The sequence below is a fragment of the Eulemur rufifrons genome, chromosome 19 (genome assembly GCF_041146395.1).
Source record: "Eulemur rufifrons isolate Redbay chromosome 19, OSU_ERuf_1, whole genome shotgun sequence".
NCBI classification, from domain to species: Eukaryota; Metazoa; Chordata; class Mammalia; order Primates; family Lemuridae; genus Eulemur; species Eulemur rufifrons.
Window position 1 is genome coordinate 104,846,514 of NC_091001.1, and position 21,012 is coordinate 104,867,525.

Consider the following 21,012-nt stretch of genomic DNA (forward strand, 5'->3'; position numbering starts at 1 on the left):
ACATGAGGTTAGATTCCAGCAGGTAGAATAAATGAACAGGAAAGGCAAAACATACAGAAAATGGAACTGAAGGAAAGTGAGACCATGCAGAAAGAAGAAAGCTTTAAGAATTACAATTAATATTGCCTGGAGATAAGAGAACATATTATATTTGTGAAATAACAATAGCATTGTATAAAATAGGAACAGAGAAGTAAGAGAAATTTGGGACATTGAGAAAGATTGAAAGTGGGCATATAAAAATCAGAAGAGTTGGAAGATAAAAGCAAGGAGCTTTCTTAGAAATTACGATAAAAATACAGAGCTAGAAAATAAGAGGGTAGCTAATAAAAAAAGTTTACATATTGAAGTTGTAAGCATTTGAGAAAGAGATGCCATAGATAATAGAGGGAAGGAAATGGTAAGAAATAATTCAAGCCTATTACTTAGAGTCAAAGATTATGTGTTTTCAGATTGAAATGTCCATTACACTGAAGCATGCCATCATGACCTTCTAGAATATTAGGGATACAGTTTTCTAAAGAGAAAGAGATGTTACATGAACAGAATTAGGCATCAGAATGACCTCAGACATTTCAAGAGAATCGCTAGAAGCTAGAAGACAATGGAGCAGTTTTCTGAAACTTTGAGGGGGAGAATATTTTTTGATATAGATTCCTATATCCAGCTAAAATCATCAATTAAGTATGAAGTTTATCACTTAAAAGTTTACACAATTTACCACCCATGTACACTTTGTTCAGGAAGCCATTATAAGATTACCTTATTAAAATGAGGGAATAAAGTAAGAAAAAGAAAACCACTAACTAGATTCAGAACTGGGCTGTAACTCAGGGAGAGCCATGGATGACAGCTGTGCCCTGGTCTGTTGGGAGAGCAGCCAGTACCGATTGTGGTGATATGTGGGCAGCTTCAAGAGCCAGGTCTCTTGGAAAAAAAATTAAAAATGAAACTGATATACTATTTGATATATTTGACCATTTGAAATGCTTTATATTTTGCCATTGATAGATTTTTGGGGAGTTCAGGAAAAAATAGCAATGGATGCATGTAAGCAAATGGGAGGACAACAGGCAGTTATTAACTCCAAAAAATCAGAAGTTGTTTAAGAGGAGGACTATGTATCATAATATATTGATGCCATGGGGGTCAACAGTAGGTAATATTTACGTACTTATTATGACGTTAATAATTAGTGGTTTAATCCAAATTGTGATATATCCATAATGGTAGGAAGAAGTATAGGGGAAATGAATGGTTGTAGTTTAAGATAGCTAAATAATGTCTAAAGTAGATGAATCAGGAAACAGTTATAAACACATATTATTTAGACATATGGAGGTAAAAACCAGAAAGAAAGCTGACAGACTTGAGCATGATATAGAGAATGACAAGGACGATAGCAGTGAGGATTAGGTAAGGGACTGCTGGTTTTTATTTGATATGTCCTTTCATACTTTTGCTTTTTAAAATTGGTGTATTATATATACACTGTCTGTCTAAAAAGTGATAAATAAAAAATCTAACCAGTAATGTGATTATTATTGCAAGTGAAATTTGGAAGTTCTCTTCATGTTAGTAGCAACGTTGGCAGCTTCCCTTTGTAGCTTTTGCATTCTTGATATCTGAGTTAATAGAATGTGTAACTCTTAGCTACCTTTTTACTCCAGTGAGTTTTAGTGTAATCACAAGTGAATGTCCTGCGTTTTTGCCATCATTTGCTTTTTAAAAATTTTGTACCCCCATAATAAGCTGAAAAAAAAATAAATAAATAAAAAAATTACTTTTTTAATTTAGTTTTTATCAAAGTTGTATATATTTGCAAATAGTTTAAAGAGTTAAAGTGTTCTACTGAGCTTCTTTAAAACAAGGATAAAGATTAAAACCCATGGCTTTTCTCCCCTTTCCCCCATATCCTGCTCTCCAGAATCAACTGCTCTCAGTTCCTTTCAGTGAATGTGTTGGTGTTTATCTCCGTATCTCTGAATGATATCCTTGTGTAGTTGTTTCTTGATTTTTTTTGTTTGACCATTATCTGTTGATTTCCTAGAATGGATGATAATAGTTTACTTTCTTTTTATTCCACGTACCCCACCCTTCCTTGGATGTTTATTCCTCCCAAATGGTTATTTACTTATTTATTTATTTGAGACAGAGTCTCACTTTGTTGCCCGGCCTAGAGTGCCGTGGTGTCAGCCTAGCTCACAGCAACCTCAAACTCCTGGGCTCAAGCAATCCTCCTGCCTCAGCCTCCCGAGTAGCTGGGACTACAGGCACGCGCCACCATGCCCGGCTAATCTTTTTTTCTATATATTTTTTTTTTAGTTGTCCAGCTAATTTCTTTCTATTTTTAGTAGAGATGGGGCCTCGCCCTTGCTCAGGCTGGTCTTGAACTCCCGAGCTCAAACGATCCACCCTCCTCGGCCTCCCAGAGTGCTAGGATTATAGTCCTGAGCCACCGCGCCCGGCCCCTCCCAAATTCTTTACAAAAAATCTTTTACTGTCATTCAGTGGAGTTTCAGGAGAAAGTGGAGCTTAACACATGGTATTTATCAGCCATATTTAACTAGAAGTCCTTATTTACCAATTGTAGTGAGAGAGTAAAGAGGTAGATACATTGAAAAGGTGAGAGGTCGAGATGGTGGTCGGGAGGTGGATATGGTGGTAGGGAAAGGTGAGGTGACCTGCCGAGGACACATCCTTTCAATTTCAGATGGTGCTTTTCACAGAGTGGCGCCAACAGAGCACCTGACCCTTCGTCTGGTCTGGTACTTCCCAGTTCTCCTTAGTCTTTACCTTTTCCTGATTCTAACAAGTAGATGAAAGGGATGAGGACATTTCTTCTCTGACCAACCACAGCAAGTTAAAATAAAATGTAAGCAAATCTTGCTGTGCTGGAACTCCTAAAACTATAAATATGTAAAGCTAGGAAAAGTTTGACAGAAGAAAGGATGATTTTGAAGATGACACAAATTTTTAGTAATTACAGGCCATATCTTATTGCTTATTTATTCAGTTAGTGTCTGTCCTCTGTTAGGTTCAGGAATAGTGAAGGAAGACAAAGAGATGCAGTCCCTGTCCTTGTAAAATATGTGATCTAATTGGGAAGTGCTGCTGCTGCAAAGTACTAACGGGCTGAGCGCTGGGAACGGGCTGTGCACTGTGGGAGCAGGTGGTTTAGGAAGGTTCTCCCCTGGAGGCGCTGGGGAGCCCGAGATTGGACAGATAGGTAGGAATGAGCACAGTGGAGGGAAGTTTGACAAATGACAGAAGGGAGTGTTCTACGTAGAGGGAAGAGCATGTTGGGAGGCTTCAGGGAAGGCCCCCTTCAAAGACTGAAAATAAGACATGCCAAGCTTTGTTTAAAGTTGAAAAAACAAAAAAAGAAAACAAGACGTGCATGTTAAAGTGTATAGAACAGAATTGAGATTGGCATCACAATGAGGCTAGACTACTTTCAGGGAGATTATAAACTATATCAATATTTTAGACATGGGATGATATAATCAGGTTTCTGTTTTTAAAGAAGGTAACTATATTACCTGAAGATGTCATGAATTCAGTTTTGAACTTGTTGTGTTTGAAGGGCCTGTGTACATCTAAGAACAAATAGCAGGAAGATTTTGGAGCTTCTAAGTGAAGTCTTGTTTAGGCATAAAAATATGGTAGCTGTTGTGATGTCTATGGTAATTTATATTGTAGAGTTGTAGGGGAGACCTGGAGAGATGGTGTAATATGAGAAGAAAAGAGAGCTGGGCTAAGCACGTGGCAGTGCTGTCATTTAATGGTTGGGTAGAGGGGGATGGTCTAGCAAAGGTGACTGAAAAGGAGCAGCCAGAAAGATAAGCACAGACTGGACTGAGAGGAAGTGCAAGGGAAGTGTGTTTCTAGGAGAAATGGTTAGCTCTATCAAATGCTATTGAGGGGGAAATAGATAAGAACTGAAAAAAAACTATCGAAGGAACTAAAAGTTGATGGTGGCTATTTTTCCCTGTTGAAATGGGGCAGATGTAAAAGATTCCAGGAGGAGTGATGTGGCTTTATGTGGCAGTGATGGGGAAAATTCCCTGGTAAGAATGTTGCTGACATTATAAGACTAATTAAGTGAAGAACCATTTCATACATAGGGAGGCCTTATTGTAGTGCCAGTTATAAGGGATAAAGTGCCTGAATACTTACGGACTTTGTGTCTAATCATATAGTATAGCTGCTAATAATTCCGATAAAAAATAACTGTAAATAAAATTAAGCACCTGCTTTGTTCCAGGCAGTGCACTCTGTGTACTTTAATTATACTGTTTTCAATTTTTACAACATTGTTGCAGAATGTTATTCCCTTTTTTTTAAGTAATAAAAGGAATCTTGGGCTAGTTTTAGGTAAGTAATTTGCAGAAGATTTAATAGCTTTCAGTGTGGAATTGTGCTTCAGATTCAATTCTGACTCCAAAGTTCACTGTCTTATAATAGTAACAATTACATATACTATCAACTTACTTTAGACGAATGAATGTCCCAATGGAACACAGCATTTTTCCATACGTCCATCTGAGATTTCTGAGTTTTAGTTACTTTCTACTCATTTTTTAGTCCTTAACCATGGAAGGCAACTGGCCATGATCATCCTTATAAAAGCTCCTCATAATCTGTGACCCCCCTGGTATTATCCTGTGTACATTCCTGTAAGATGTTTCTTTTTCACACCTGATGGGGAATGTATAGAGTAGTCTTGGGCTGTTCACATGTCAGTACAATACTATATTGCTGCCACCTAATAGAGGCATGGTAACCACATAAATGAAGTGTATTTCCTATTTTTCTGAACATTGAAAACAAAGTTTCTTAATTCAAATTGGAATCTCCAGGGGGTATTTTCTTAAGGCAGGGCTGGCCAGCACAGGTGATTTTGACCTAGTAGACCTGTGGTAGGCACCCAGCCATGTACATTTTGTTAAAGCTTCCTGGGGTGATTTTTGTTAATGCTTATTTGATTGATTTGTGGCATAGTTGTTCCAATTTATTGTCCATTCTGATTTTCTAAATTGGGAAAACCAGTGGGAACATAAATTAAGCACACTAAATACATCTCATTTATTTTGTAAGGGTACACATACACATGAGAAAATACACACACAAACACACATACCCACATATATATATACTCCCTGTCTCTGTAACCTGCTCCCTCCCCATCTCTGTTCCTGTCTTTCTCTCACAGAATTATAATTTTTCCAGCATTCTAGTCAATTATTAATTGTTCTTTTTGTGCTTCACAGAAAGGTTGTTGAGCCAAGTCGTGAAGATGAAAGTGAATTCTTGTATGCTGCACAGCCTGAGTTACTGAAGTTCAGGACAACCCAGCTGTCAGTCGAGAAGGTTATGGACTGGTACCAGAGCAGAGCAGAGGAAATAGAGCATTATGCCCGACAGGTGAGGGGGAGGTGACCCGTCTGTGATGCTAGCAGTGCTGCTTTGGATCCTCAGGATTCAGCACCTACTACTAGAGTGGGTGCCAACAGTGGTGCCAGGAATCGTGTATATAATTTGCAAAGGATGAAGTGAATAGTTCCTATTACTTTTGTTCATTTGTCCTTTGGATCAGAAGGTTTTGTGGCTTTTGTTTTGGATTCTTACAGAGCAAATATGTACAAGAAAAGTTGTTTAAAATATTTCTTTAAAATGTAAACTGCAAAATATGGTACATACTGTCCCTGCTTTTCTATATATGTTTAGTAGACTTAATACCTTATTAATGTAAAGGATTGTATCAACATAGAAATGCTTGATTAATTCCCTATTACATTGCAGTAGTACAGTTGATTGTGATTTTGTGTTTCAGGAACCCCGTTTGAAGATGTTTCTAATGTTTTCCTGTAGTCTATGCCTAGTTTCTCTCAGTTCTTATGTACCTTTACTGAGGTGCGTAACTGCTGCATCAGAGAGGGGTCGTGGAAGAGAGAGGAGGATTACGCTGGACCTTCGCATATCTGAATACTAATGTTGACTCTTGGACTCACAGATGTTGTGACTCTGGACCTGTTGCTTACACTTTCTGTCACTCAATTTTCTCATGGGGTTAGTTCTTATACCAGAATCAATGAGAACAAAGAAGATATACTTGAGAGAACATTACAAACTCTGCCAATTGAGTGCTCTGTAAAAATAAGCAAAAGTTGTCATCTTCTTAGAGAACAGAGCAACATTCTTTGGTAATTCGGAACAAAGAATGGCAGAATACACTTTTAAGTTGTTTTCATGGTCTGGCCAATGAATAGTTGCAGTCTTGGCTTTGGACTGCCTGTGAGTCTTTCATTTGACAAGGAGGTTGATTCCAGAGGGTCTGACGAGCAGCAATACTGTGGGAAGTAATATGTTCTCCTTTGTTTAAATTTCTACTTATCTGGCACGGCCTCATGTTTCCATGTGACGATAGACTTCCTGAATTTCTGCTTAATCTAATTCCTATATATAGTATTCATGGGATTGAAGATGAATCATTGGCTTGAGGTAATGGGAATATTCTAGACCAAACTTTTTGAGTTATGGCCAGGAATACTTATGATTGACTTCTTAAGTTTTTCAAGATGGCTAAGGACCATAGTACTTTTTAAAATGTTTAGAATCTTAAGATATCATGATGAAAAGAATCCTTGGAGATAATCTAGTTTAATTCTCTATTTTATAGATAGATACATTAAAGCCCATAGAAAGGAAAGTGAGCGTCTTGCACAGGGACAAACAGTGGCAGAGTCAGACAAAATACAAGTCTCTGTATAAACTTTCTTATAGTGTCCATATAAAAATGATCAATTATACAAATCTTAATGACTGAGAATAGGATATATAAATCTGAAAAAAGTGGTTCTTCTCAGATCTGCAAAATCATTACATCTGACACGAAAATTATATTTATATTTTATCTAGAGAAATAATTTCCAGAAAATTAATATAATGACTTAACTGCAATATACAGGATAAATAAAATACATAAATGTTTGATCATGACTATCCTGGTAAGTAAAGTCAGTGAGAAATCACTTTGAATAAGATATCTGAAATTGCAGACAGATTGGGTATATTGTATTGTTGAGTTAAATATCACAAATTGCTGTCAGAAATATGAACAACTAATGGTGAAATTTTAACAAATCAAAGTTAAAATCTTCCCTTGATTATATAGTAGCTGCATTCCAGGAAAATTCAGTGCAAATTAAACCATATAAAAAAGAATTTTGTTGGAAGGCTGAGGCAGGAGGATTGCTTGGGGGTAGGAGTTTGAGACCAGCCTGAGCAGCATAGCAAGACTCTAAAAAAAAAAATAGAAAAATTAGCCAGGCAGGCTTGACATGTCTGTGGTCCCAGCTACTCTGGAGATAGAGACAGAAGGATTGCTTGAGCTTAGAGTTTGAGGTTGCTGTGAGCTATGATGATGTCTAGCCCAAGTAAGAAAGCAAGACCCTTTCTCAAAAAAAGAAAAAAATATTATTTTGTTTAAAGGTTAAATGGAGTTGAGATCTGGACTCTGATAGTTGTAACTAGATTCTTCAGGACGTTTGAAGGGTTGGCAAGAATCAGGACCAGTTGGTTATAAGGGACTGCCCTGCCCATTGTGGGAGCTCTGCCATTCCTGGCTTCCTCTCACTTAACTTAAGTGGGTCCTGCTCATTCTTGTCATGGACAAAAATGCCTCCCCATATTTTCAAAATGTCTCCTGTGGATAATTCTCCCATTGAGAACTGGAGTCTCAGACCAATATCATGTATCTGGAAATGACCACATCATACTGGTCATGTTAAGCAAGATGTACTACTTTGCTAATACAGGAGAGACTTGCTTGGTAACAACTAATATGCAAGCTCTGAAGTGAGCCACTGAGGCATGTTTTTGTACAGGCAAATGTAAGCTCTTGTCACATGTACCTTAGACACCTTTTAAGACTCCACTAGAGGAAGTACATGCTTCAGCCTCTGCCCAAAGCTAATGCTTCACAGCCTTCAAGATGGCCAGCCTGCAGGCTGCAACTCTTTATGAGAAATAAAGATCTCCTTTCCAAGTTTGGGGAGAAAAAAGATTCCAGTGACATCATGTGATTTACAGAAATTTAAAAAATACACATAGTTTATCACTGTCTCTGACTAACAAGAAAAAGGGTCCTATTTGGACCAATTTTGTTTGAGCATTTTGTAGTTTCTTAGGTAAGTATCTAGGTATAGCTTTTTGAGAGTATGGAGAAAATTGTGTCTGTTGTATGTGTGTGTATTTACATAGACATTAAAAAAAAAACTGATTTGTAGGTAGTTCTTTCAGTTGAGCTAGGAATGAGAATTTGAAAATTTGTGCTGTCTGTAAAAAGTACTGGGCAACCAGCATCATGCATTTTAAAAGATCAATAATTATTCCTCAATTTTTAGTCTTTAAATATTTTGTAACCCAAACTTTAAGCATTATTAAGCTTTTTTAAAAAATAGCAGTAACAGAAAGAGAAAAAATGTCACACTGGAATGAAAAATAAACTGTTATTTTTTTTTTTACACTTATCTATGTTGTAATTTATTCTTTTTATAGACTTTACTTTTTAGAGGAGTTGAGAAAAAAGGACACGCTGGACTGAAAAATAAGCTATCATAGTTTTTGTTTTACTCTTATCTATGTTTTTGTTTATTTATTTATTTATAGACTTTACTTTTTAGAGGAGTTTTAGGTTTATAGAAAAATTAAGTAGAAGGAACAGAGAGTTCCCAGAAACCCTCTTCCCCCGCACCCCCAAGTTATCCCAGTTATTAACATCTTGCATTTGAGTGGTACGTTTGTTACCACTGCTGAACCAAGATGTCTTTCCATGGGTGAATGGATAAACTGTGGTACCTCCAGACAATGAAATATTACTCAGCGCTAAAAAGAAATAAGCTTTAAAACCATGAAAAACATAGTTAAACCTTAAATATACATTATCAAGTGAAAGAAGCTAATCTGAAAAGGCTGTATACTGTATAGTACCAACTATATGACATTCTGGAAAAGGCAAAACTATGGAAACAGTAAAAAATATCAGTGATTGCCAGGGGTTGGAGGGTAGGGAAGCATGAATAAACAGAGCACAGAAGATTTTTTTTAGGGCAGTGAAACTTTTCTTTATGACACTATAATGGTGGATATGTGTCATTAGACAGTTGTCAAAACACACAGAATGTACAGCACCAAGAGTAGACCCTAATGTAAACTGTGGACTTTGGGTGATAATGATGTGTCAGTGTAGGTTCATGGATTGTAACAAACATACTGCTCTGGCGATCTGTGTTGATAGTGGGGGAGGTTGTGTTGGTGGAGGGATGGGGCAGGGGGTATATGGGAACTCTGTACTTTCTGCTCAGTTTTGCTGTGAACCTAAAACTGCTCTAAAAATAAAGCTTATTTAAAAAAAAAAAAACCCTATGGAGCTTTCTGAAATTTAAATTTTTTAAATGATCTAGCAATAATTCCTAGCCATCTTGAACTCTCTTTTTGAGTAATTAGGATAATTATAAAGAAAGGAAAGTGATTTGGGGGTACTTTATTTAGTTGACTTGTACTCTTTCTGTTGTTTCTTTCATTTATTTAAAAACACTTCTATAATAGGCTTTTTTTTTTTTTTTGTGAGACAGAGTCTTGCTTTGTTTTCCAGGCTAGAGTGAGTGTCATGGCGTCAGCCTAGCTCACAGCAAGCTCAAACTCCTGGGCTCAAGTGATCCTCCTGCCTCAGCCTCCTGAGTAGCTGGGGCTACAGGCGTGTGCCTCCATGTCCAGCTAATATTTTCTATATATTTTTAGTTGTCCAGCTAATTTCTTTCTATTTTTAGTAGAGACGGGGTTTCACTCTTGCTCGGGCTAACTCCTGACCTTGAGCGATCCTCCGGCCTCGGCCTCCCACAGTGCTAGGATTACAGGTGTGAGCCACCACACCCGGCCTATAATAGGCTTTTTATTTTTTATTTTTTTGAGACAAGATCTTGCTCTGTTGCCCAGGCTAGGGTACAGTGGTATCATCATAGCTCTCTGCAACCTTAAACTTCTGGGCTCAAGCAATCCTCCAGCCTCAGCCTCTTGAGTAGCTGGGACTACAGGCACATACCACCCCGCCTCGATAATTTTTGTATTTTTTTTTTTTTTAGAGACAAGGTCTTGCTATGTTGCTCAGACTGGTCTCGAACTCACGGCCTCCAGTGATCCTCCTGCTTTGGCCTCTCAAAGTGCTAGGGTTACAGGCATTTAACACTGAGCCCAGACTTTTTTTTTTTAAGCTTCATGTTAGGTATTGACTTGTCATGTGGCTTATGCTATGATCAAAGAGATATCTGATGTAGTTTTATCTTTTTCATTTTTAGAGATTTAATTGGTATGGGACTTATTTTTCCTTAGTGCTTATAAATGCCTTTAGCAAAACTTGTTTGTTGGTTTAGAAAATGTTTATAGTGGTAAATTTTATCTGGTGAGGGCTTGGGGTATGCGGTATAATTCTGCAAGTTGCATTAGAGCCTACTTTCAAGGTGTCAGTAATTTGATCTTAAAACATTTTTACTTCAGTAAGTATTTTGGAAGGCAATAAATTCAAAATTGATATTAGAAAGATGAATTTGGATCACAGCGTTGGTGAATGTATCACAAATTGCTAAAGTGCTATGTGTGCAGACTACTACTTGCATGAAGTTGTGTTCTATGCATCAATTTTCTTAATGTTTTCTGAAAATTCATGTGAGATAAGAGTTTTTTTAAAAAAATGGTATGAAGGAAGATGTATTCTTTCAGACGAGAATTGTATTATTATTACTAGGCATTAAGTTAGAGAACATTTATCTGTTGAAGTACCACCACATCCCTTGTTTTGCCTCATGCTTTACCTACATATACCTATCGCCCCCTTGTTTATTTGCATCACTCTCTCCACATGAGAATGCATTTCGTCTTTTTCACTGTCACCTGTCAGTCCCTAGGCCTTTGAAGGGCCTTGGCCAGGCCCTTAGTATTGCTTGGCATTTTCCTGTGCGTTGTATGACTGCTCCTTCTTCCCCTTCTCCTCTACTCCTGTACCCACCACTTCCCTCCTCATCCTCAGAAACTGATTTTGCTTTGTATTTCATTTGAAAATTTGAGAACTCCCTTCCATTTGCACTTATTCTTTCTAGCTTTTCCAGAGAAAGAGGTCTGTCTTGTGTTCAGAGCTATTCTCTGTCTTTACCTGTGCTCTGGATTCTACGTTCCCACCTGCTCAGGATCGTTTTATCAGTCGTCTGCTTTCTCCATCCTGTGTCTTTAACCTCTCACTCTTTGCTGTGTCTGCTGCATGCCCTCCCCCTGCCCGCTTCTTTTGGACATAAAGTTCAAATCCCTTCTATTTCATAAATACAAAAAAAATTAGATCCATACCTCGGCTTGGCTTCTGTATAGCTTCTTGTTTCTCTAACAGCTCAGCTCAGAAGCATTCATTCTACTTTTCCTAATCATTTTCTCAATTTTCATTAACTCCTGTTTTCCTGAGTCTGGCTACTGCTACCACTCTGCTGGCACTGCCCTCAGTAAGACTAACAGTCTGCCTCTTAATGTCACATTCCCTTTGTTTGTTGTTTAACATCATCATCCTTTGACACTGTTCCTTACTTCTTCTTTCCTGAAATCTCTTCTACTCAGGCTTCTTTGGTACCATTTCCTGTCTTTGTCTTAGCCATTCGTTTTAGTGTCTTCCTGTGGCTTGTGTTCTTTGGCTTGTCCCTTAAATGCTGCTGTTGCCCAGGGTGCTACTCTTGTGGGTCTACAAATTTCACCCATTCAGATCCTCCTCCCCAAATACTACTCTATGGTTTATATGCAGATAATTCTCAAATATAATCTTCAGCCAAGTATACTTACAGACTTTTTTTCCTTGTTTTTGGACCTACTATTAATATTAGTATGTTCAATGTAGAAATAATTTTTACCTTTGATAAATATACTCTCACCCCTCTCTCTGTCTCCTCACTCATATACGAGGGCTGTCTGGAAAGTATCCACTCATTGTTAATGTAACCAGAACGGTTTGCACCACATTGCTAGAACCTGGCAGCCAGGGAGGGTGGACTGTAATGCGCCTGTGTGAACAATGAGGACTTCACTGTACTAGTGAGTGGGGCGCTAGACGCCATTGAGTGAGCATGTGTACTGTGTGGCCTGTCACATTCAAAATGACAGAGCCAGTAGAACAACAAATCTGCATCAACTTTTGTGTTAAGCTTGAACATTCCTCCACAAACTGTTGAGATGATTCAGGAGGCTTTTGGGGATGATGCAGTGAGTGCAGCACAAATAAAAGTGTGGCACAAATGCTTCAAAGATGATCGAGAATCTGTTGAAAGTGATCCACATTCCGGAAGGCCTGCAACAAGCAGAACACCTGAGGATGTTGAATGTGTACGGGTTAGAGTAAGAAATGCTGAGAGAACTGTGTGAAGTCCCAAAGTGCCTACTTGAAGGGGAATGAGGTGTCATTGTCCTATGTACAGTGTTTCTTGTATCTTGTATCTTCTTCAATAAATGTCTCTGTTTTTCACATTACATGGCTGGATGTAGGCTCCTGTGGCTCAGATGAGGAACCTAAGCCATCCTTCCAGACTCCTTCTCCTTACTTAAACTCCTCATTTGATCTAACTGAATTTCATAAATTATCTTCTTTATTACCTGTTATATTCTTCCTTCTGTATGTCTTCAGCAACACTGTCATAGTTTAGCTCCTTATTATTTTTTGCCTAGTATATAGCAAGTGTTCAAAATATTTACTGAATAAATGAGCAAACTAATTGGTGAATGAATGGGCAAATTAGTATATTTCTGTCTGAATTCGTCTAGTACAGAGCTGTAGTTCTCCTGACTAGTCTGCCTGTTTTCATCCAGTCCATTTCCACTTCATCATTCATGTTTCATTCATCATCACTTTGGGAAGAATACTGAGTATTTTATTTATGGCATGCCTCAGTCGAAAATCCTTCAGTAGTACTGCATTTCAGAGTAGATTCCTGCAAATTTCTTAGCTTGGCAAACAGTGTTCTTCATTACCTTCCCCCCTCCCCATACACTGCAGCCATCTTTTTCATCACGTCACTTCCCACCTTCTTTTCTGTCACAGGAACTTATTATACTTTCACAACACACTGTGCATCTCTGCCTTCCATGCTGTTCTCCTTCCCTAATCTTCCCCCTTCACCTAATACCCTCTGATTCTTTAAAGTCCATGTTGAGTGTTCTCTCTTCTGGAACACTCTGGGACACTCTGGGACACGCTGGGGTTGGGCTGAGTGTACTGTCCTTGGGATCCCAATCACACACAGCACTCACCTCACTATGCTTCAGTCCTCGATTTGCTGGGTCGTCTTTCTCTACTAGCCTGAGAGATTTCTGAAGGAAGAGACCTCATATTCAGTTTTGTATTCCTAATACCTAGAATGGTGTTTAGCTCATAGTAGGCCCTCAATAAATAACTGTTAGTCTAGGAATAGGAGAGTAAGGAGTGATGTCCGAGATGATGGGGTTAGGCCACAGTAGATGATTTTTCCATCAATCAGAGAATATGTCAGTTCATAAACTTGATTCAGCAATAGGGGTCAAATGGCTGTTTCCTGAGCATCTATAGGGAAATCATTCTTTGTTTTTATCTGGTGAAGGCTAAGTATTTGCATTGAGACAAAGAAAGTATTTGTACGAAAGTTATTCAGCAAATGTGTCTTGTGAATGACTTTTATACTGGATGCACTTTGAAAGGATGGGTACTAAACAGTAATATAAAAGCAAAACATTGGGAACAAACATTCTTTTTGGAAGCAGAGCAGTGATAGTAAAAAGATGATTAATTTGGCGTTATCACTACTAGCTATGTTATTTTTTTCTCTGCCTGTTAATATGATGTGAAAATTAAATAGAGGAGTATATGTAAAACTGCTGTAAACTGTGCTATAATACTCTACAAATTTAAGGTGGTTGTCTTTTTCTTATTATGTCTTCAGTATTTCTTGCTGATTATTTGATTCCTTTGAAACAGTTTGATGCTTATATATATGATAAAGAACTCCGGTGTTTTTGGTAGTAAATAAAAAAAAGTATGTCATTGATAATTCAATTTTATAAAAAAATGATTACAAGAATTAGATTCTGTACCAGAGGCTTTTACTTTAGAATATATGAGAAATATATAATACTTGAGCTTACTGTCGCTTTTCAATTTTAGGTTGACTGTGCATTGTCACTTATTCGACTCGGAATGGAGCGGAGTATTCCTGGTTTGCTGGTTCTGTGTGATAATTTGGTTACTCTGGAAACATTGGTTTATGAAGCCGGGTGTGAAGTAACCCTAACCTTGGAAGAACTCCAGCAGATGAAAGACATTGAAAAACTCAGATTACTGATGAATAGTGTAGGTTGTATTTTAACTTTCTTTTTAAGCATTCCTTCTGTGCTTTGATTACTATGTGTCTCAAATCAAAGATGAAATGTCCTCCAGTCCTGACAATTTAGTAAATAAAGGACAGTTTCTTGACTTTTTCAAAATCAAGTGTTATAGATAAATTACTAAAGACACAAAAAACTATTTTGGCTATTTTTATACCTTGTTTGCCCTTTATTCAGACCCATCTGTATAATTTGTGGGGTTTTTTTTTTTTTTTTTCTTCTAGTTAGGCAGATTTCTAAACTAGCTGGTCATTCTGGTAACCCTGTTTTTAATCTTTCACTCAGATAAAATTCCCAATTACTTATGTATTTCAAGGATTGAAAAAAAGGTACTGAATTTCAGAGGGCTAAGTGACTGTGAAGAAAATGTCTTGGCTTCAGGGTTAGTATGTTTAGGGGAATTTTCCTAGCCATTCTTAGATTATTCTTAGGTGAACCTATATTTTATCTGGTTTCTACTCTAGCCACTGAGTCTAGAGGCAAGAATGATGCTGCCATGGTGCTGGGAGCTGTCAATCAATGCTCTTTCTAGTCCGTTGCTCTTTGGCAGCAGAGTTTGAATGGGCTGAATGAAGGGGCAGAATCACAGCTGCCTGCTAGGTTCTTCTTTCTATCTTGACTCTTTTACTACCTCCCATCCTTCCTTCCTCCCTCCCTCTCCTCCTCCTCTCTCTCTCTCTCTCTCCCTGTCACTCACTTTCTTTTTCTCTCCCTATCTTCCACATCCCTCTCATCATCTCTCCCCTCTTGTATTAGTCCTTTTGTCTCTCCCTTTGTCCTTACTTTCCCTTTCTCTTTCTCTCATTTTTTCTTTTCCTAGTAATCCACCCAGTGAAAACTGATTTGTCTTATACATAAGACTTTTCTTAAGAGATTTAGGTTTATCTCTTGGGATAATTAAGAGAAGTAATTGTGTAATTTTAGGGATAATGAGTAGAATTGTCTCTGTCATTTAGAGTTTGGTACAGGTGGATATAAAGAAACAAAACAAAACAACGAGGATGAGGAAAAGGATTGAGGAGATTCTGGGCTTTTATACATGAGATTTCACTCTCAAATTGCATCTTTTTTAGAGCTTCTTTGTTTATCTGTCTATCTCTGTCTGCTTTTTTCTGTTTCACTTTTTCTGTTGTTTTAAGGTCTCTTTCTTCTTCTTCTGCGTCTTTTTACAGACACCCTTTTTGGGCAGACCCTCTCTTTGCTTTGGAGGATCTCATGACTGAGTAGTAGTAGCAACATGTTTGTATTGTAGAGCTGAGCTTAGGCTCTTTGGGATCCCCGATTGATTATGGTCCAAAGAGATGGGCCACTGTGATATTGCTGCTGTTGGCTCCCCTTGCCCCAGGTAGCAGGTGATTCATTTTCCTGCTACCCTCAATCCACATGTGAGTGGTGAACTGGAGGGTCTGCTTTAGAGACTGTTGGGCTTTCACTGTTTAACATTATCTGTAAGCTTTAGAACCTGTGGTCTGGTATAATAAGGTATTTAATTTAATGTTTGTTTGTTTGTTTTGGTTAATTATACTTTCAGTGTTCTGAGGACAAATACGTGACAAGTGCTTACCAATGGATGGTTCCCTTTCTTCATCGTTGTGAGAAACAGTCTCCTGGTGTGGCTAATGAACTATTAAAAGAATATTTAGTAACTTTAGCTAAAGGGGACTTAAAGTTTCCCCTGAAGATATTTCAGCATTCCAAACCAGATGTAAGTAGAAACTAACTTCTTAAAATTCTGTGTGCTTTTTTTCCTACAGAATTGATTTTATTTATGCATTTTTATAATAGGCTTTGCAAGTAATTTCCCTTTAAACAGAAAAGGGAATAGTTGTCATTTTATTCTTTAAAAGTGTTTTAAGAGTGTAGTCCGGAATTTTTTGAAAGTTCATAAAATTTTATTTATTTTTTTTTCTTTTTTTTTTTTGTTTTTTTGCCTCAAAATGTTACATGAAATAAAATTTTATTTTTATTAATTAATTCCAATGTTTGTTTATGATGTACTGTATATGAGAAATTGTCAATACCAAGAAGACTAATAGTTGATAGGTATTGAATTCTTGCTATAAAGGCACTTTACAAGTATTAACTCATTTACTCCTTTGAACAATCCTGTGGGGTAGACACTTTTACAGTTGTTCTATAAAGTGGCTAGGTAATTGCCCAGAGTTAAGCAGAGCAACTTGGATTCAAACATAGTATTCTAATTCTATAACTGTGTCCCTAACCATTATACCTTATGCCTCCATCACTAGAAGAGAAGGTTGTACCCTCAAGGACCTTCAAAATATTTATGAAAATCTTTAGGTTCTCATAAGGACATCTTTAATTATTTTTAATATCTCATATTTGCTTAAGACTACTATATTTGTAGCTTTGTATTTCTAAAGGGAACAAATGGTTGTTCAGATTTGCTGGTAGTAAAGTCATTTTGTTAAAGGCAGCATACTTTTGCAATGTCAAAAACCTCTTAATTTAGCCAATGATCAGATGTGCTATTTCAAGAGATAGTGAAATTGGCACAGTCACCTGATGCACTGACTGTGTAGAGAGGTTCAAAACATTAGGTTGGAGTTCAAGCAGAAGCCATCTAAGACTTCTTCCAATTCTAAATTCTGACTGAGTTTACTTCTTTGCCCTGGCCTTTGTTAGTAATGTGAAGTCTGATAAGATACATGGTCAGAGACCAGTATAATCAAAATAGAAAGGAAAGCATTGCTTAATCTTAGATAATTTTTTGGTTTCTAAAAGGGTGGGCTGTCAGAAATACACCTGTTCACTGGCTATTTAAAATTTCCTTTCTTTTCATAAGAAGTTTGCACCTAGTATCCTGATTTTCAGTTTGGGGTGGTTTACTGTGAGCCCAGGGTGGGTTGCTTATGGCAGCAGAATACTGTGAGAAGCAGGATGGATTGAATATGAATGTTTTATGAGGAGAAAGAAGCGACTTTAAATTCTTTCCAGATTTCTCGTGTGTGATACTTCTTCTTTGCAGAGTCTTGTAAATCCTTTGTATGTAGTCAGCTTTTTGTTGTTTTTACTTGGCGATTTAGCATGTGCCTTTTGAATAAAACATCCAGCCATTTGCCTTTGTTGAAATATGCAAACATCACAGCAGAGAACAATGATGTTGCTGGGTTCTTCCTTTCCAGTCCAACCTCTGTATTTCTCTCAATGTTAGCTTCCTACGACATAAATTTGACAATGTCAGGATCTATGGAAAGTGTTCAGTGGCTTACCATGGCTGACGGGGTAAACAGTAGGCTCTCTAGAACAGTGGCGTGGACGGTTCTTTGCTGTCTGCTTCCAGTTTGTCTGTTCAGCCTTATTTTTCTTCATCATGCACTACGCCACTCACACTGAACCTCTTGGTACCCTGGTAGGTCCATTTATGGCTTTCTCTGTGTTATGGGCTGTTCCCTTTGTTTGGAATGGTGATCTCCTTTTCCTTCACTTAACAAATACCTGCCTGTCCTTCAAGGTTCTGCTCTTTGCGATTCTCTCTGCTGTGAAACCTTCTGCGACTTCTCTGTGCTATGACAGGTCTTCGTACCTGCCTCTGTCATAGCCTCATCACACCGTGTTATAACTATTGGTTCACGTTAGTCTCTCCCTCCCCTTGTTTCCTATGTATATCCTCTGTATCTTATTTACCTCTGTATTACCAGGGAATAGCATGATGCCTAGCAGAGAGCAAGTGCTCAGTAAATTTTGACAGGGCAAATGAATGAATGATTGAAACTAGTGTTGATATAAAAACAGAGAGAGATGAATCTCTATGTGAAAAGATTTTTCTTTGGAAATAATATACAAGAAGTAGGATTGCAATCCTGGACATGCATACAGACCAGAGTAGTGTATGGTATGTCTGGAGAACAAGGAAAAGGTTGGGGTTTATTGGGGAAAGGAGAGGTTATGCAACTTGTTTTGAAAGAAAGCTTATTGGTACTGACAGCATTATAAGAGTTGTTGAGTTCTGATTGGTTACTGTTAGTAGTTGCTAGGTAGGATTTGTAATCTTGGCGTTACATTTAGGCCCCTGTTGTTTTAGATTGGGTTTGTGAGACAGTTTTTGAAATAGGCAAGTGTTCTTGTTTAAATGGCTAGCTGTCCTTTAGCTAGTAGCTATCATCATGTGACTTGTAAAGTGCAGTTGGAAAAACCTCTTAAGCTAGTTCCTGTTATTTTGCAAATTGTGTGTGAAAGCCCTTCCTTTATGGCCTTCCCTGGCTCCACTTGCCAGGGTTTGACAGTGACTCTCTTTTCAATCTTAGAATTTTCACACTGGGTTTCATTGTGATACTGTGGATCACTTGATTACATTTGTTTGCTTTACTAGGATTGTGTTGGCAGCATTGTTTGAATTTTACTTGATTGTTTACAAAAAGAATGTACCTCAGATCTGCCATGAATCATGCACAAAGTATTTTTAGTAATGTATCAGGAGCAATGATTTCTGTATCTGACAGCTTAGACTGCATTAACAAGTTCTGCTGCATTAACAAATGACCTGTAAATCTTAGCAGCTTTCAAAAGCACACATTCATTTCTTGCAACTGTCGTGTCAGCTCTGGTTGGGCTTCTGCTCTGTTCCATGTCTTATTCATCTGGGGACTCAGGCAGAAAGAACAGTCCCCTTTTCTAACTTGTGCCACATGAAAAAAACCACACAGTGGCTCCTAAAGCTTTGGCTCAAAAGTTGCCTACGATACTTCTTCACATTTCACAGGACGAAGACAGTCTCATGGCCATGCCTGATGTTAATGGGGCAGGGAAAAATAATCCTTTCGTAGGAAGAGGGGAGTGAATACTTGAGAACCTTAATACAATTGACCAGAGTCACAGTGATAACAAAACGGTTCTTGAAATATATCCCTGTGCTACCCCTGTTATCTCATGTGCCTTAAACTTTCCTCTGTTTTTATAACATCCTAAAGCACTCATCTCTGACTTTAAGCCATTGCTCTTTGTTTGAATCCCCTCTTGGAAAGTGAAACTTGTGAAGAAACTTGGGCTAGCTGTGGATAGGGATGACTTGGGAACAAAATCGCTGCCTTCGCATATTGTTCTCTGTCTTTGAAACTAGTAATGTTCGAATGTATCTGTGTGTCAGAACCACATACATTTTTTAAAATAGAGTTTTAATGCTTAATCCAGATATAATGGATTAGAATTTAGGGGGCATAGTGTCCTGGAACATGCATTTGACAGTTTGTATCCAGTGATTCTGATGGAAAACCAGGGTTAGGAACAACTGTTTTAAATGCCTGTTCCTTCTTTTAACAAATGGGAATTCACTACATATCATAGCTTTGTCAGGTTCCATCTTTTTAGTTTGTTTCTGATTACATAATGTCAGTGAGCAAATTTATTAATAGTTTTAAAATGACCTTTTCTATTTAATACTTATTGTAGAAAATTTTGAAAACTCTGAAAAACATTATGATGAAAATAAATTTTTGTTCTGGGCAATATCATTGGCTAGATATTCTGAAAATCTTAGCACTCTAAAATATCTAGAAGTGCTCATTAAAATATTAATTTTTAAGAATATGTTTACCTGCATAGCTGAACTTATAAGAAAGTAAAGGACATTCCTACTGGCCACAAGTGAAGAGGGAGGTGGAAGTCAGAGAAATACTCCTGAGAAGGAGGGAGTGGCTACTTGGGGTGGGGATTGCAGTCCTGAAAGCCTCTAGAGGAGCGAATTTTAACACTTATCTTGAGATAGAAGACGAAAACTTTTCAGTGATGAGTCAGAAGTGAGATCTTCCAGAAGGCAGATTATGGGTGGGCTGGTTAGTTGACTAGAGGAGCCATCAAGCTGATTTAGGCCACTTGCCTTAGCCTCAGAGTTGCTACAGCCGTGGCCCATCAGTCCCAGGGATCCAGCAGCAGCTGTAGGCTGAGAATTGGGCCCCAGAGAAGACATACCAAGCTAAAGAATGGGAGTCCGAGGCAGACCAAAGCAGCAGCTCAGGCCGAAGTTGAACAGTACCACCTGCACAGGGAGAAAGAGTTCAAGGCCAAGGAAGCTGTGGCATTGGGATCCCATTGAATTGGAAGAGACTCGGGAGATGACCATCCTCCAGACTTACTTCCAACAGGACAGGGCTGAGGTCTTGGGTAACCTCTTAGCCTTTGGAACATCAGCCAGAAATGCATGAAAACTACCGCATGAATAGATAGGAGAAGAAAGAAGTGCCTGTTCCATGGATTGGCATGTTATGTTATAGCGTGTCATGTCATGGGATTTAAGCCTAAGTCGGGGTTCAAAACTGTTAAGCTACTATACTATACTGCATTTTTAACCTGGGGTATTTTAATTAGAGGCACTATCATTCAAACATGAGTATCAATAATTCCTTCAGGGTGGGTCCATAAATGATAAACTCTCTTGGTTTTCATTTACCTTTAAAAAATCTTTTTGATACTCAGGGATGTACTTCATGAAGAAGAAAATTACATCCAAAAAGAAAATAGTGAGATATAAGAGGGAATGAGGAAGAGAGGGGGGAAAAAAAGAATTATACTTAGGAAACTTAGTAAATAGTCAAGTATGCATGTTCCTTTGTT

The 21,012-nt window shown here is 37.9% G+C and overlaps 1 protein-coding gene across 3 annotated transcripts in view; it reads left to right on the plus strand.

The window, feature by feature from the left end:
* The window catches only part of NBAS (NBAS subunit of NRZ tethering complex), a 325,219-nt gene that overhangs the window by 105,130 nt on the left and 199,077 nt on the right, over positions 1–21,012 (plus strand). For all 3 annotated transcript variants that reach the window (XR_011236168.1, XM_069494000.1, XM_069493999.1), the window contains exons 23-25: positions 5,274–5,427; positions 14,222–14,407; positions 15,974–16,147. Coding sequence is in view for 2 of the 3 variants with exons in the window: in XM_069494000.1 (XP_069350101.1) it covers positions 5,274–5,427; positions 14,222–14,407; positions 15,974–16,147 (514 nt within the window). In the remaining variant the exon portion in view is untranslated. The remainder of the gene's footprint in view (positions 1–5,273; positions 5,428–14,221; positions 14,408–15,973; positions 16,148–21,012) is intronic.